Source organism: Calliphora vicina, chromosome 5, assembly GCF_958450345.1.
Source record: "Calliphora vicina chromosome 5, idCalVici1.1, whole genome shotgun sequence".
In the NCBI taxonomy this organism is placed as follows: domain Eukaryota; kingdom Metazoa; phylum Arthropoda; class Insecta; order Diptera; family Calliphoridae; genus Calliphora; species Calliphora vicina.
Genome location: NC_088784.1, coordinates 95248621 through 95265643, shown reverse-complemented (window position 1 = coordinate 95265643; position 17023 = coordinate 95248621). Strand labels below are relative to the sequence as shown.

Genomic DNA, 17023 nt, shown 5'->3' with positions numbered 1-17023 from the left:
TATTCATAAATAATAATAATTGCAAATAATTTAATTGCTATATGTATATTTTTAGCTATTAAACACAAATCGTGATATGTATTTAAATGAATTGAAATTTAAACAGTTTAATAAATTAACACATCATTTAGTTTGTTGTTTTTTCTTTCTTTCTTTTTTAACTATTGTTATAACGTCTTTACATAGACAATACATAATAAATACACAGGGCAGAAATTAAAAAAATATAGTTTTTAAACATTTTTTATTACTGGTATTTTTGACACAAGAATTATGAATACCTCTATGACAAAGACCAAACTCAAAACACAGATTTTGAAAATAATCTGAAAGGTTCTGGAACCAGTTCATTAATTGTTATAATAGGTTTTAGCTTCAAGAAGTAGATGTGGAATTTTTATTGTTTCTATTAACATTAAAAGACTTATATTCCCGAATATTATTTTGAATTCATTCTGCGGCCGTTGCAAAAGATGTTTAACATAGAATTTATCTGAAAATAAGGTATTTTGTAAGCGATTTATGTATTGTACATACAAGATAAAACTTGGACCGGGGTGTCGATTTAAAAAAAACCAAAAATTTTCAAACGTTTATCGACCCTGTGTTTGCTGGGTAGCTGCTATATACATATTTTCATTTACACACAAATATTTTACACAATTCTTACTCATGAGTTTAGCTTGTTTCTTAAATGCATGAAAACTAATTGTATTTAATTTATTACTGAATTGCAATTGTTTTTTTCTTCTTCCTCTCCACATTTTGTATGAATCATCTGCAGTTTGTTGCTCTGCTCCATCTTAATGTAATTCTCTAGATGAAGGCAATGATGATTTTCTTTAGGGGATTTTATTGTATAAATTGAACAAATATGTATGACGGCATTTGTATGCTTTTTAGTCATTAAAGCATTATTATTATTTTTTTTCTCCATATAATTTCTAAACCATATAAAATTGGTTTTATCTTGTGCAAATGAAATTATGAAATCCCATTCATAACGATTAAATGAAAATTGAAATTTTAAACAAATACTGTGTGAATAAAAGAAATTTAGATAAAATTAAAATAATTTTGTTTCATACACACACATGAAAACAATTACCTCATAAGTAAATTTAAAGCTGAAATAAATTAATTGTATAAAAAGTACTGCTGTTAAACATTTAATTAATAATTATTTTTTTTTCTCTTTTTTTCATTTTAGATTTAGTCATACTGTGAGCGACGCATTCAGTTTTAGATTCCTTATAATATAATCTCTCTCTAGGCTCGTATTGTATTCAAAAAAATTTGTGGGGCAACCGTTTACCCAATAAAAACAAACGTTGTTTTAATTTTTTGTAAACTCTAAGTAAAAAAACAAATAAAAAACACATCAAAATGTCAACAGTCGATAAAGAGGAATTGGTCCAAAAGGCAAAATTGGCCGAACAATCTGAAAGGTATGTTTAAAAGAAAATAATTTACAAAAAATTTCCTATATATTTTTATAATTTTGAATTTTTTTTTATATTTTAGATACGATGACATGGCTCAAGCTATGAAATCAGTCACAGAAACCGGTGTTGAACTGTCAAATGAGGAAAGAAATTTACTCTCAGTAGCCTACAAAAATGTTGTTGGTGCCCGCAGGTATGTTAATCAAATCAATTGTTTTTTTTTTAATTTATTGGTAATCTTTAAAAATGTTATTAGATACTAAAACTAATCATTTAAATTATATGTGTATTGTTGTATTAATCTAAAAAGAACCAAATATACCCTTCAACATGGTTGCTATTCCGCTTGTAATTTATAATTAATATATACACAGCCTCAAAAGTGAGTAAACACCAGTGAATGTTTTGATTTTTTAAGATCATAAAAATCGTTATAGTCCCACTTAAATTTAGCCAAATCTTAAACAAAAACTAACTTTTAAATTTTATTCGATGGATAAAACAATCAAATAATTTTTAGTGTTTACTCACTTTTAAGGATGTGTCCGGATCTTTATAGATAGCGTAGCCGATATAGCCATGTCTGTCTGTGTGTTGAAATAAACTTTCCGAGGCCACCAAATAACTTAAATACATGATTTATATAGCAATATATAATAATAAATCGACCAACCAAATTTGTTTCACCAAAAATTGTTTACTTCGGTGAAGGGTATATAGTTTATAAGCATATAAACCATTATTTTTTTATTGCATTATACAAATTTACATAACTGATTCTATATGTGGTCAAAATTTGGTGAAATTCTAATTCCACAAATTGGGTCAAAAGATCAATTGAAATATTACTTTTGTTCTAGATGTCTACTAACACAAAAATTTTAAACTCAATTATTTCGAAATGGCAAAAAAATTATACACTATTGTTTTATTAAGGGGACGATATAAGATTCGGCATAGACAAAGACCTTTCCAACGACGTATACAACGCCATAGAAATTCAAACCGACAATGGCTCAAAATCGTGAAAAAAATTTTGAAACCGATTTTATTCCAAAAATTTTTTTTAACAAACATTACAGTGTAGATCCCAAGGCCGAATATATAACGTAAATACAATACAATAGCCAACAATACACATTTTCAATTCAGCTGTTAATGTGGAAATATTTTATTAAATATCTTAAAAAATAAATCTATTTAATATTTTATACATAATTCTAACATATTTTTTTAAAATTTTATTAATATATTTCTCATTATGTTCTCTTTTTAGATCATCGTGGAGAGTAATTTCCTCCATTGAGCAGAAAACCGAAGCCTCCGCCAGAAAACAACAGCTCGCCCGCGAGTACAGAGAACGCGTGGAGAAGGAACTTAGGGAAATCTGTTATGAAGTCTTGGTAAGTACAACATTTTAAATTGAATATTTAAAAGTTTAAAACTTACAATATGTTTTTTTTAAAAAAAAAAAACAAAACAAAACCAGCCAGCAATTACATCTACAAAACCTCAAAAAATAAACTCTTTAATGACATAATTTTTTTATAGTTTTCCATTACTTAAGACCACAACAACTAAAACAAGTAGTCTGTCAGTTCCCATTTGACTATTAAATCTTCTATTTTGAACATGATATTGCATGAGTAAGAAGGTAGAGGTTGATTGGGGGTTGTTTGTGGCTTTATTGGTTAATAAATGTGTTTGCAATAAACTAACCACAAAAATCTACCTAAAATACATACATACAATACATTTGTTAGTATTATGTATACATATACATATGTATAAATAATATTTCTCTGTGTGTGTTGTATATTCGTTTATAATTATGCCCCCCTGTGAGAAGAATATAATAACACAACACCTACATAGTCGAATAAACCTGAACTTCCTCCCGCTACTTTCTTCTGCTGTAGCTAGTTGTTGCTGGAAAGTTAAATATACAAAAATACATGAGGTTATTTAGATTTGTCTTTTTATAAGCGAGTGGAGGGTTTCTGTTCATCCTTTGGTGTATTTTTGTAGTATAATGTCACCATGATGAGTTTTCAATCAATAAATCTATTTTAAATTATTCTTTGTTATTTGTTGTGTATACAAAGATTTATTTGGATGTGATGATATTTAAAAATGCTATTTTATATGCATGTTAGAGAATGGTAAATATATTGTAAATTAATAAATTGAAATGAAAATATTACTAAAGCTATTCTATTTTTAAATATACAATTAAAGTACTGCTGTCTTGGTTTTATATAAACAATTTAGTTTCAGACCACAACAGGAGATTAAAAGCTTTGCAGTTTTAATGCTAAATAATTCTGATGCTACTTACACAGACCAACAATGTATTGGTATATTTCTTAGTTATTTTAATGGCCACACGTTTTATCAAGAAAAGTTCGCCAACATAAGAACCGAGCACTTTTTTTAAATTTTTAGTAAAACACTCATTTTGACAACTAAATTTTTACGCAGTATTAACGCTGCATAACAGCAATGTGTACCTAGTTACTCATGACTGAACATCCAGCTCTTCCTCACAAACAAGGATGTAATTATTCATGCTGTAATTATTCATAGTGTAAAGAAAAAACTATGTCCATGTGTATATAAATAATGACAGCCCTTTTAGTGTCATTATGCCTATAATTATGGATTGTTAATAGACTTGTACTTGATCGTAAATAAAAAACACATACATACATGTGCAGCAAAAAAAATGTTAGCTAGCCTGACCTTAATAAAAAATAACATTAGTTGACAAATCCCACCCATGCGCCAACCCCTTTACATTATGATTATCCCTTAGATAAACACAATAATGTTTTAATAAATCTCTACCTATGTATACCTGTAGCTACATGATTCTCATGTTTATTGTTTAGCTGAGGGTTTTTTTTTGTATTTTAATAAAGGAAAATCAATATTTAATGCTTTAATAAACTTTTCTCTTTATACACACCTGATTAATTTTGTATTTATTTATTTTCTATTTTCAGGGTCTTCTTGACAAATACCTTATTCCCAAAGCCAGCAATCCAGAAAGTAAGGTTTTCTATCTGAAAATGAAGGGAGATTATTACAGGTATTTAGCTGAGGTAGCCACAGGAGATGCACGCAACAGTAAGTATTGGTTTGAAAACGTAATACCTATTAATGTTAATTACTTTTTGAATTGAAAGTCCTTTAAATGTCCTTTAATGAATACGTACAACATTAAATAAAACAATTTTTTTCTCAAAAAATAAAAAAACAGCCGTTGTTGACGACTCCCAAACCGCTTACCAGGATGCATTTGAAATTAGCAAGGGTAAAATGCAACCAACACATCCCATCAGATTGGGTCTTGCACTTAATTTCTCAGTCTTCTACTACGAGATTCTGAACTCTCCAGACAAAGCTTGCCAATTGGCCAAACAGGTTAATATTGCGTTACCTCTAGAGTTTAAAGGCTGATAAAAGAAATATTTCAAAAATTGTTTTATTTTAAAAAAAGTTTAACAAAAATCTAAACACGCAAAACATCATCTCCGTTGTCTTAAAAAAAAAATATATACTTGGGAAGAGTTTTGTTTTATTATTTTTATTGAGATAGGCTACACAGTCAGGACCAACTTTTAACATTTGTACTCATTTCTTTCTAAAAATGTCTGAATATTTTTGTTTTTATTTTCTTTTTTTAACATTTGTAGCCGTGGTAGAGGATTCGAAAAAGGCTTATCAGGAGGCTTTCGATATAGCCAAAAACAAAATGCAGCCTACACATCCCATCAGATTAGGTCTTGCTCTCAACTTTTCCGTCTTCTATTACGAAATTATCAATTCACCAGCGCGGGCTTGTCATTTAGCTAAACAGGTCTCAACACAATTTCTACTACTACTACTTATAATCTGCTCAAATGTTTCTATATTCTTTAAAATGTTGATAAACGAATGAGTGTGCCACCAAGACGAACTAATATCTAAACAAAAAAAAAACAGCTTTCTTTAGGCTTGAACTAATTATTCTCAACTCAACCTCTAAATCCAGTCAATTTCAAATCTGCAGTTATTTTTCTATTTTGTGTATTAATATTTGTTATTAACAAATAAGTCCATGAAAAAAAAAGAAACTCTAACTGGGACTTATTGTTTTCCTTAAATATGTATGACCAAGCTCCCTTAACCTGACCTTCTAACATAAGCATGTGTTTGTTTTTTTTTTAGTTAATGTATATCTTTTAACAAATGTATACCATTTTAATCATGTTTGTTGTTTTCATATGCTATAAGCTAGTATTTAATTTTTAAAACTATTTCTCCATCATAAATTTGAAATTCTTGTTAGTATGCTTTTTTACGTTGCCTTGTTTTTTTTTGGTCGATAAACCATGCCAAGCCCTTTTTCCATTTTAAGAATTTATATTGTATTTGAGAAATGCTAAATGGATTTTTTTTAATATGAAATTCATGAAATGATGATGAACGTGTTTATATTTTTTTAAAAATAAATTTATGTGGGTTCAAAATAATTATAATTGCAGTATAATAAAAGTGGAAAAGAAGTAGTTACAATACGGAAGTTGTACAAAATGACATGAGGGACGTTTGTTTTTATTCCCATCACCGTTATTGGTAAGGATATGTATGAAGACAGAGATAAAGACAAAAACCACGGCTACCTAGATTTTTTTTAACTATTTTTTATCTAAATCTGGATTACTAAGTCATTAACATACATATACAATATGGATATGATAGGCCTTTCTAATTACTCATAGAAATCCGGATCGACAATATGTTAAAATCGTGAAAAATATTTTTGCACTTAATTTACAAAAAAAAAAAAATATTTTTGCACTTAATTACAAATTAAAATTTACAAAATTTTTTTCGACCATTTTTTGAAAAACAAACTTTTTGTCCACTTTCCGAAGCCCCAAATAACTTACATACATGATTGATACATGAATATATCCGCTATGTTAATTGAATTCGAGAAATTCTTTGTATTGAAATTAAATAAATAAATATCGGCAAACAAATGGTTGAGATAAAAGCAAAATACCACGACTTCCTCGATAAATTGTTAACATAGTCAATTGTATATCTAAAGATAGACATTTCAAATACCTTTCCAACGACGTATAAACGCCATAGAAATTAGGACCGACAATTGGGAAAAATATTTTTTTCATCCAAATTTTTTCACTCAAATTTATTTTCCAATCTAATTTTCACCGTAAATGTTTTTCACCAAAAAATTTTCAAGGTAAAAAATTGAAAAAAAAAAATTTTAAATTTTTCTCAAAGTATAGGCTGAAGGTTTTATAAAGTTCGTTAAACCCGAACGAACTTTAAATTTATCAAAGGTTTATATGATTTAGAAAATTTAGTTTTTTAAAACTTTGATCAAGTTAAAAATTGAATTTGAATATCCAGAAATCTAACAATTTTACCAACAGAATGGATCATTTTTTATTGAAATTTATAGGTTTCCTACTCCTTACAACTAGTGAAAAAGTTAGATTTTCAGACAAATTTAGAGAATTATACATAATTTTGAACCCATAAAAAAATGTATGTTTTTTTAATACAAATAAGTGAATACTAATGAATTTATCAGGTGTGTTTTGCTACATAAAGTTTACATACACATATACAACAAAAAAGCTTGTTTTGAAATATTTCTTTTATTTTTGTAAACAAAAACTTTAAACTACCCATTTTTTTTAAAAAAACAAATGCTAATATTTTTTTTTAAATAATTCCAATTTAGGCTTTCGATGATGCGATAGCTGAACTCGACACCCTTAATGAGGACTCATACAAGGACTCAACACTCATTATGCAATTGTTGAGAGACAACCTTACCCTCTGGACTTCAGACACCCAAGGTGATGGTGATGAACCACAAGAAGGTGGTGACAACTAACAACCAAACTAAATTGTTTCCTTTTTAATGACTATGAAATATTAAAAAAACAACAACAAAATTTAAAACAAAAACAAATATTTTTAAACAAAACAAGAAAATCCAAAAAATTCAGCAGTAAAACAAAAAATATTTTAATTAAAACAAAACTAAATTATAAAAAGCATAAAGAACTTTTAATAAAAAACCAACCAACAGCTAAGAAAGAAAATAAAAACAAACAAAAAAAATAGTCTTGGATCTTCTACAACAACAAACAATAAAATAATAACAACAACAACAAAATACATGGTCAATATTAATTAACAAACAACAACAACGTTTTTTGGAACAAAAACTATTGTAAAGCAAACAGAGAGCAGGTTGTTTCCACTTAAAAATTGTAAACAAATGAAAAATTGTGCTAACAAAGGCCACATGGCGGGGGAAGTTGGAAATCTAGATGCTTTGGTCTTTTTTTTTTAAAAAAAAAACGAAAAGTAAAGGAATTAGGAAATGAAATAGGAAACGCAATAACTGTCTTTTTTTATGCAATATATTAAAAATATATTTATATTTTTTCTAATTTCTTTACTTTTTCTTTGGTTATGAACCCTTTCCCCCGCTATTAGCCTTTAGTTTTGTTAAAACTAATTTTCTACCTTAATAAAATGTATAAGAACAAACAGCTACAACCAATTTTAGCAATAAAATAAAACAAGTGCAAAAACCAACCAACAAAAAATCAGAAACAAAACAAAAAATCCACTGTTTTTATGATCTATATATTAAAATATATTTCATTATTGTATATTTTTACCATAAACATACTTATTTTTTTTTTCTTCTATTTCTTTGTTTGCAACAAAAAAATCTTTATATATTTTAAAAAAAAACCGAGAACATTTTGTGAGAAAATATAAACATCATTATATATATTTTATTTTTTGTTAGGCAGAGCATTATATTATTTATTATTTTTAATAAATAATTTCAATTTTGTTTTTTTTTATAATAACCAAAAACAAAAAACCCAAAAAACCAAAATTGTTTTCTTTTTTTAATTTTTCTTTTTTTTTTAGATTGACCATATTTTTCATAATTCTTTTGTATTGCAAAATTATTACAAAAATAATAATAATAATAAAAAACAAACATAAACAAAAAATCTTAAAGTTATTTACGTGTTAAATATTTTTATACGTAAAATATATACATACATAAATATTTTAATTATTTTTTTCTGTTTCATATTGACACCTGCATTTCTTTTTCGTTATTTGAATGTGTTCTCTATTATTTTATTATCTGGGTGTATCCTTTCTTTCATTTGTTGTTGTCTTTGTTATATTTGTAATAACAAAAGAAAAGAAAAAAAACTTATAAAAAAAATCAAATCATAAATTCTTTCATTCTCTCATCAAAACAACATCCTATTCTATTAACGTTTATTATGATTATTCAATAATAATGAAAACTAAAAAAAAATCCGCTAAATCCTTAAATAAACTATGTTAAAACATAAAAAAAAACTATAAAAAAAACCTTAAATGTACTTTTTATTTTTGTTTGATATGTTAGTAATGTATGATTAACTAAACTACTATTTTTTACCATTAGTTCAGAATGTTTTTCATTTGTTCTTGTTAATATCGTAAAACACATTTAAAAATTTGTACACTTTTTAATGAATGCCAAGGGAAATTAAAACAAGAATTAATATTTCTCTAGTCTTATTAACAAATTTATTTGGACTGATAATGGGGTAAATAGATCAACAGGTTATATTTCGTATTTAGTTGATTTAAATCCAGTTTTATTTAAAAAAATTTCCCAAAAGGAAACCAGCCAGTTATACAAATGTTTTTAGATGTTTCTCATTAAAAAAATACAAATCGTTGTTGACAATATCTTGCGGAATTCACTGTTTACCGTAAACTACTGTTGAAAACGTAGCATGTTTTGCGAAAATTACTAAAAATCATTGCCAATCGGCTTGAAAATATGCAAGAACTAATCAGCCACAAAATTTACAAAACAATTTTGAGGAATAATACAATTTTGAGGCAGCAAATCGATATATCGTACCTTAGTGTACACACGAGCTAAATCCACTTTTTATGAAAATTGAGAATAAGTAAAAATATACGGCACATATACAAATGTCCTTCCGAATTAGGTATAGGCATATAAAAGGACATCATTTGTTTAAGGATCAATCCATAATTGAGCATTGCTCCCATAAAAGGTCCACTTCCGAAAATCCTTTTAACTAGCTTAAATCTCTGAAGAAATAAGTTTTACATATAAATAAATCACGTGACCTAATTTCATGACGATCGGTCTAAGTTAGACAGACATAGCTCCCATATAAAGCCCACTACAGAAAATTACAAAAAAATATTGAAATTTTAAAATAATGATTTACTCGGTTTAGGGTATTATATGGCCTTGCTTGACCCTATACTTTCTTACAATTACACTTAAAGTAATTTAGCATTATGCTTGAAAAATACTTTCATATTTGCTACATTTGCAAATAATCGACGAAGAGTGATTTCCGCATTATTTTCCAAAGTTTTCAAATATGTACATGGTATTTGTGTAAATTAACCTTTTTGTGTTTTCAACATTGCAACTTTTCGATACAGATAAACTCGACCATATTTATTAAACGTTTCCTATTTAGATTTTCCTTTATTTTCAACAAAGAAGAAAGAAAAAGAGGGGGTTATTATGTAATTCGATACGTAGGAAAACATTTTCAAATTTCCATATATTTAATATAGAAAATCGAATTATCCAACATCCCCCCAGGACTACTGACCATAGCAAAGGATTTATAATGCAGACAGGCATACAAATGTTAACAACATCTACCTACATATGTAAAATGTATTGTATACAAAGAAAACCAAAAAAAAAGAAAACTAATTCTAAATGTGGGATTTATTGACTTCTAGGTGTATATTTTTATTGAATGTCTTGGTAGCAATCCTAATTTAAATATACATATGCAAAAAAAAAATAATCTTCGGTGTTGGGTGTATAAATAAATGTTTATATATTTAAGGAAAACAACAAAAGAAAACAAATTATTAACAAGCTAAAGTACAGGTTTCCAATGATATACAACAATATTTAAGAAATTACACTTAAAATAACATCAGATTCGTTTAAAACAGTCGAACGATGATGATTTTAAACTTGTTTTTTTAAATAAACGGTAAGTATAAATGTTAAATGATATTTTAAAAAATTCAATGTATGTATTTTTTCTGTTCTTAAATGTAAATTCTACTAAATGTTGCACAATTTTTTTTCAGTTTTCTTTTCTTTTTTTTTCCTGTCTAAATATCGAAGTACACCACCATTCACCACTAACTTATATACAAATATAAATACATTTTCTATATTAATTTAAATTTCCTCGGCAAACATCATGACTTCCCTTATTTAAAACATTTTTTACGCAGCAAAAAAAAGATAAAGCCATAAAATCAAAAACCAAAAAAAAAATCGCAAATAACACAAAATAAATAAATTAAAAAAATATATACATACTATATACATAAATTGCTTGTAAGTCCAAAAACATTTTATGTGAGACACAAAAAAAAAATACAACATTCTTTATTACTTACTTTCACGCAGAAACTCTAACATTTTTTTTTACTTTAAAAAAAACTATAGAGTTTTAAATTGTAATATGCATATAATTTATAAAAAACAAATAATTGTCCATACAACAACAAAAACACATGATAAAAAATAATAACAATAATACCAAACAAAAAAAAATAATAAAATCATATTTTATTATAATATAAACAAAAATGATAAATGTATAAAATAACAAATTCAATTCACTTAATTGTGAAGTAAACAAAATTTTTTCATGAATTAAAAAAAAAAAACTAATTGGAGGAGAAGATTGATAAATTATTTAAGTTTATTGAAATTACAGTTTCTTAATTATCAAAAAAAATAAAAAAAAACTAAAAAACTTAAATAATCTTGAGTTTTATATAAGGAAAACAAAAGGTAATATGTATGTTAAATTCAAAAGTAATATTTTATTTCTTTATTCATTTACTAGCTGACCCGACAGACGTTGTCCTGGGTTATGTTTGATTTACATTTGATTTTAAAATATGTACAATGAATATGTCATAGAATAAAATATACATAGAAATCAAAAACCTAGGTCTTGCAACAACAGACTACATGTAAATCAATGTACATATTTTGAGTATTTTTTACAAGTAATCGAATTTTGGTCTGAAATATGAGTGATCACAGATGGAGCTCCTTTTCTTGATTAAACGCTTATTGGCCAAGTTATTAGCGAATTTAGATATTTTGAGTTTTTATATAAAAAAATCAATTTTTGTCAGAAATATGAGTGATCACAGATCGAGCTCTATTTTTGATTAAACGCTTCTTGGCCAAGTTATTAGCGAATTTAGATATTTTGAGTTTTTAAATCAAAAATCGATTTTTGTTCAGAAATATGAGTGATCACAGATCGAGCTCCTTTTCTTGATTCAACGCTTATTGGCCAAGTTATTAGCGATTTTAGTTATTTTTAGTTTTTATATAAAAAAATCGATTTTTGTTCAGAAATATGAGTGATCACAGATGGAGTCCTTTTCTTGATTAAACGCTTATTGGCCAAGTTATTAGCGAATTTAGATATTTTGAGTTTTTATATAAAAAAAATCAATTTTTATTCAGAAATATGAGTGATCACAGATCGAGCTCTTTTTCTTAATTAAAAGCTTATTGGCCAAGTTATTAGCGAATTTAGATATTTTGAGTTTTTATATTAAAAAATCAATTTTTGTTCAGAAAAATATGAGTGATCACAGATCGAGCTCCTTTTCTTGATTAAACGCTTATTGGCCAAGTTATTAGCGAATTAGATATTTTCAGTTTTTATAAAAAAAATAAATTTTTTGTCAGAAATATGAGTGATCACAGATCGAGCTCTTTTTCTTGATTAAACGCTTATTGGCCAAGTTACCAGCGAATTTAGATATTTTGATTTTTTAAATTAAAAATCGATTTTTTATCAGAAATATAAGTGATCACAGATCGAGCTCTTTTTCTTGATTAAACGCTTATTGGCCAAGTTATTAGCGAATTTAGATATTTTGAGTTTTTAAATTAAAAATCGATTTTTTATCAGAAATATAAGTGATCACAGATCGAGCTCTTTTTCTTGATTAAACGCTTATTGGCCAAGTTATTAGCGAATTTAGATATTTTGAGTTTTTAAATTAAAAATTGATTTTTGTTCAGAAATATGAGTGATCACAGATCGAGCTCTTTTTCTTGATTAAACGCTTATTGGCCAATTTACTAGCGAATTTAGATATTTTGAATTTTTAAATTGAAAACCGATTTTTTGTCTGAAATATGAGTGATCACAGATCGAGCTCTTTTTCTTGATTAAACGCTTATTGGCCAAGTTATTAGCGAATTTAGATATTTTGAGTTTTTATATAAAAAAATCAATTTTTGTCAGAAATATGAGTGATCACAGATCGACCTCCTTTTCTTGATTAAACGCTTATTGGCCAAGTTATTAGCGAATTTAGATATTTTGAATTTTTTATCAGAAATATGAGTGATCACAGATCGAGCTGCTTTTCTTGATTAAACGCTTATTGGCCAAGTTATTAGCGAATTTAGATGTTTTAAGTTTTTATATAAAAAATCAATTTTTATTCAGAAAAATGAGTGATCACAGATCAAGCTCTTTTTCTTGATTAAACGCTTATTGGCCAAGTTATAAGCGAATTTAAATATTTTGAATTTTTAAATTAAAAATCGATTTTTGTTCAGAAATATGAGTGATCACAGATCGAGCTCTTTTTCTTGATTAAACGCTTATTGGCCAAGTTATTAGCGAATTTAGATATTTTGAGTTTTTATATAAAAAATCGATCTTTGTTCAGAAATATGAGTGATCACAAATCGCGCTCCTTTTCATGATTAAACGCTTATTGGCCAAGTTATTAGCGAATTTAGATATTTTAAGTTTTTATATAAAAAAATAAATTTTTGTCAGAAATATGAGTGATCACAGATCGAGCTCTTTTTCTTGATTAAACGCTTATTGGCCAAGTTACCAGCGAATTTAGATATTTTGAGTTTTTAAATTAAAAATCGATTTTTTATCAGAAATATAAGTGATCACAGATCGAGCTCTTTTTCTTGATTAAACGCTTATTGGACAAGTTATTAGCGAATTTAGATATTTTGAGTTTTTAAATTAAAAATTGATTTTTGTTCAGAAATATGAGTGATCACAGATCGAGCTCTTTTTCTTGATTAAACGCTTATTGGCCAATTTACTAGCGAATTTAGATATTTTGAGTTTTTTTATAAAAAAATAAATTTTTTGAATTTTTTATCAGAAATATGAGTGATCACAGATCGAGCTGCTTTTCTTCATTAAATGCTTATTGGCCAAGTTATTAGCGAATTTAGATATTTTGAGTTTTTAAATAAAAAATCGATTTTTGGCCAGAATTATGAGTGATCACAGATCCAGCTCTTTTTCTTGATTGAAGGCTTATTGGCCAAGTTATTAGCGAATTTAGAATTTAGACAACACTGAAATGCATACTTTTAATTCGATTTTTAAAGTTTTTAAAAATTTTGTGGACTATTGCGAACATTTAAAAAAAAAATAGCCAAATCGGTCCAGGCGTTCTGCGATTTTAGATATATTGAAAAAAAGTGGGCGTGGTAAATTTTTCTTACGAATTTCACTACTAACATTTAAAAACAAATTAGATAAATCGAAAAAAGTGGGCGTGGTCAATTTTACCATCAGTAAAAACTTAAATTAGATAACTACTAACATTTAAACAAAAAATTAGCCAAATCGGTGTAGACGTTTTCCGATTTTAGATAAATCGAAAAAAGTGGGCGTGGTCAATTTTTCATTCCGTAAAAACATAAGTTGGACTATTTACATTATAAAAGAATGCATACGTTTTAACTATTTATTTTAAATAGCCATATTTCCAAAAATTATTAAGATAAAAGAAGAAATTTATATCTGATGTAAAAGGTATTTTAAAAAGCTGTCCAATGACAAACAAATTTACCAAATCGTATAAAAAACAAACAAAAATTACAATATACCTATCCATATGAACTCTGATAAAAATTGGGTAACGATCTGGAGTGGTGACTATAAACTAGAGCTTGACGCGTTTTTTGTTTAAGCTTTTTTAGTTATTACTTTTTATACTATTTTGATACAATCTGTTGGACACCCTGTTCCATTGATGGCACGTTCAATCATAACAGCTGTTCAACTTGTCAAAAAAAAGTATTAAGTGTATTTCTATTTCAAAGATTTTATACAATTTTACAGATTACTTGTATACAAATTAAATTGGAAATATGTTATTACGCCATGGGCTAAGGTGTACTTGGAATAAACAGATTAGGTAAGTTAATTTAACTTAATTTACAAGAATAAATAAAAACCTATTTACACACAGAGACTCTACACTACAATTGGGCCAAACAACAAATCGTTCACTATTGCATCATGTTGGCTTAAATTCGGCAAATACACAAACATCACTGAGCCATCGTTTGGTGCTACGGTCCATTCGAAGCTCAGCACGTTGTAAGAACTCGTCACGTCCTGCCCTTCAGCCATTTGAGCCGCCTAATGGGTCGGTACCTTCTGGTAATGTTTTCAAGGCTTTAGTGTTTACCGGAGCGGTATGTTGTTTACAACTGTTTTCCTATTTGTTAAAGAGTAATTGTGACTTTCATCTTTTAGTTTAGTTTGGGTTCATTTTTGGGAGCCACGGTCTTGGAGTACGAAAATACACGCAATATGATGTTGGAAAAGGCCCGACAAGCTAAACTAGGTTGGTTAAGAAAAAAACCTAGTGCAGATGATTCCTGGGAAAATATCAAACGTGACATACGTCGTTTATGGGATCAGTTATCGCCAGGTGAAAAGGTTTTTGCGCCACTTTGTGCTTTCAATGTTTTAGTGTTTGGTCTATGGAGGGTTCCATCTTTAAGAGCCCCCATGATGAAATATTTTTGTTCAAATCCGGCTGCACGTAAGTGGAAAATATTCAATGTTTTTCTTGGAATTATATTTAGATGACGTTAAAATACATTTGTGTTACTTCTTTACAGGCACTGTTTGTTGGCCCATGTTTTTGTCAACTTTCAGTCATTATTCGGCGTTCCACTTGTTTGCCAACATGTATGTTTTGCATAGTTTTTCGAATGCCGCCATTCTTTCATTAGGAAAGGAACAATTTTTAGCAGTGTACCTAAGTGCTGGCGTGATAGCCAGTCTAACAAGTGTTCTATATAAAGCTCTTACATTGCAAGCTGGGCTTTCTATAGGAGCGGTAAGAAATTAAATAGTTATGATTTGTATATTTTATATTTTTTTGATTTACATAATTTTTTAGTCTGGAGCTATAATGGCAGTTTTGGCTTATGTTTGTGCTCAATATCCTGATACACAATTAAGTATATTATTTTTACCTATGGTAACATTTTCGGCCGGCTCAGCTATTAAGGTGATGATGGGTATTGATTTAGCAGGTTGTATAATGGGTTGGAAATTCTTTGACCATGCTGCACATTTGGGAGGAGCCATATTTGGACTGTAAGTATATTTTTTGCTAAACACATTGTAAATACATATAATAATCGAACCTATGTATTTCTTGCAGATTTTGGGCATTTTATGGTATGGACTTATGGCAAAAACGTGTCCCATTCCTAACAATGTATCATGACTGGCGTAAGACTAAATAGTTTTGTATTACTAGTTATTTTTATCAAAAATTAAATTAAAAACGACATATTCTATTTACATAATTTAATGATCTAATAGTACATTGTTATAGTGTTTTAATCAAAACAAAATATATTTTCACTTGTTTTTCTACAACAATTGCAAACTGAACATGCTTTATTTAACTTACATTATTGTTTATTTCTTTTTTCATTATGGTTATAAATTTTGTTGCGTTTCAATGAGTATTCAACTTCCAATTTTCTTTTTTGTAATTTTTCTTTTAGCTCTAAAATTGTTTCATATTCAGGAGCATAAGATATGTGCAAAATACCACCATAAAATTCTTTAGCATCCATATAACGTTTACATTTACGGGCCTCGTAAATTTTATAAAACTTTGCCCAATACACTTCCGTAAATTGCTCTAATTCCAATTGTCTTTCTATCATTTCAGTGGTAACATTGCGTACATGATATAACTTACCAAATCTTAAAAGACGCTGTTTTAATTCTTGTAATAGATTAATTTTTGGCACTCCAAATATGAGTAAATTTTGCGATTCACTGACCACCGTATATACCTTCAAGTAACAAATTGTTTAATTTAAACTGTTTGCAGTTAAAGTAAAATGTATTACTTACCTTCACTGCCTTAAGTTGTCTGCCTTGTCTGTATTTCAGGCGAGTTTTGCAATAATCAAATTGTTTATGATGTTCTGCATTAGCATCCATTATTTAGCATAGTATTTTTTTTTAATAATTGCAATTCCGCGAAACAAAATAAACATAAATAAATATGGTTGTCTAAATGATGCCAGACTCTTGTCATGAGTTTAGTTTCACAACGTTTAGCTTTTATATATACATATAAAA

The 17023-nt window shown here is 27.6% G+C and overlaps 3 protein-coding genes across 5 annotated transcripts in view; 2 read left to right on the top strand and 1 right to left on the bottom strand.

Annotated features, from left to right (window-relative positions):
- Window positions 1–8391, top strand: part of 14-3-3zeta (tyrosine 3-monooxygenase/tryptophan 5-monooxygenase activation protein zeta) — a 37027-nt gene extending 28636 nt beyond the window's left edge. For 2 of the 3 annotated variants that reach the window (XM_065513380.1, XM_065513381.1), the window contains exons 2-7: window positions 1211–1448; window positions 1525–1638; window positions 2722–2848; window positions 4451–4574; window positions 4708–4871; window positions 7210–8391. In XM_065513380.1, coding sequence (XP_065369452.1) covers window positions 1387–1448; window positions 1525–1638; window positions 2722–2848; window positions 4451–4574; window positions 4708–4871; window positions 7210–7365 — 747 coding nt within the window. In that variant the 5' untranslated portion in view covers window positions 1211–1386 and the 3' untranslated portion in view covers window positions 7366–8391. Of the gene's footprint in view, window positions 1–1210; window positions 1449–1524; window positions 1639–2721; window positions 2849–4450; window positions 4575–4707; window positions 4872–5143; window positions 5308–7209 lie in introns of all 3 variants that reach the window. The other variant, XM_065513382.1, reaches the window with a different exon arrangement.
- Window positions 8392–14672: 6281 nt separating this feature from the next.
- On the top strand, window positions 14673–16306 carry rho-7 (rhomboid family intramembrane serine protease rho-7). The gene is made up of 6 exons (XM_065513335.1): window positions 14673–14816; window positions 14871–15099; window positions 15161–15452; window positions 15532–15752; window positions 15816–16015; window positions 16083–16306. The coding sequence occupies exons 1-6, from the start codon at window positions 14770–14772 to the stop codon at window positions 16165–16167; spliced, it is 1074 nt and encodes a 357-aa protein (XP_065369407.1). The 5' UTR covers window positions 14673–14769; the 3' UTR covers window positions 16168–16306.
- Window positions 16283–16882, bottom strand: LOC135961487 (RNA-binding protein 48). Its single transcript, XM_065512986.1, has 2 exons — window positions 16793–16882; window positions 16283–16731 (listed from the first exon to the last, which is right to left on the bottom strand). The coding sequence occupies exons 1-2, from the start codon at window positions 16880–16882 to the stop codon at window positions 16339–16341; spliced, it is 483 nt and encodes a 160-aa protein (XP_065369058.1). The 3' UTR covers window positions 16283–16338.
- Between the last annotated feature and the right edge of the window lie 141 nt (window positions 16883–17023).

Bases quoted from the DNA above. Each gene is read 5' to 3' on its own strand.
- rho-7 (XM_065513335.1), top strand. From the start codon at position 14,770: ATGTTATTACGCCATGGGCTAAGGTGTACTTGGAATAAACAGATTAG. The intron at 15,453-15,531 runs GTAAGTGGAAAA...ACTTCTTTACAG, and splicing joins TTGTTCAAATCCGGCTGCAC to GCACTGTTTGTTGGCCCATG. The intron at 15,753-15,815 runs GTAAGAAATTAA...ATAATTTTTTAG, and splicing joins CTGGGCTTTCTATAGGAGCG to TCTGGAGCTATAATGGCAGT.
- LOC135961487 (XM_065512986.1), bottom strand. From the start codon at position 16,882: ATGGATGCTAATGCAGAACATCATAAACAATTTGATTATTGCAAAACT. The intron at 16,732-16,792 runs GTAAGTAATACA...TGTTACTTGAAG, and splicing joins GACAACTTAAGGCAGTGAAG to GTATATACGGTGGTCAGTGA.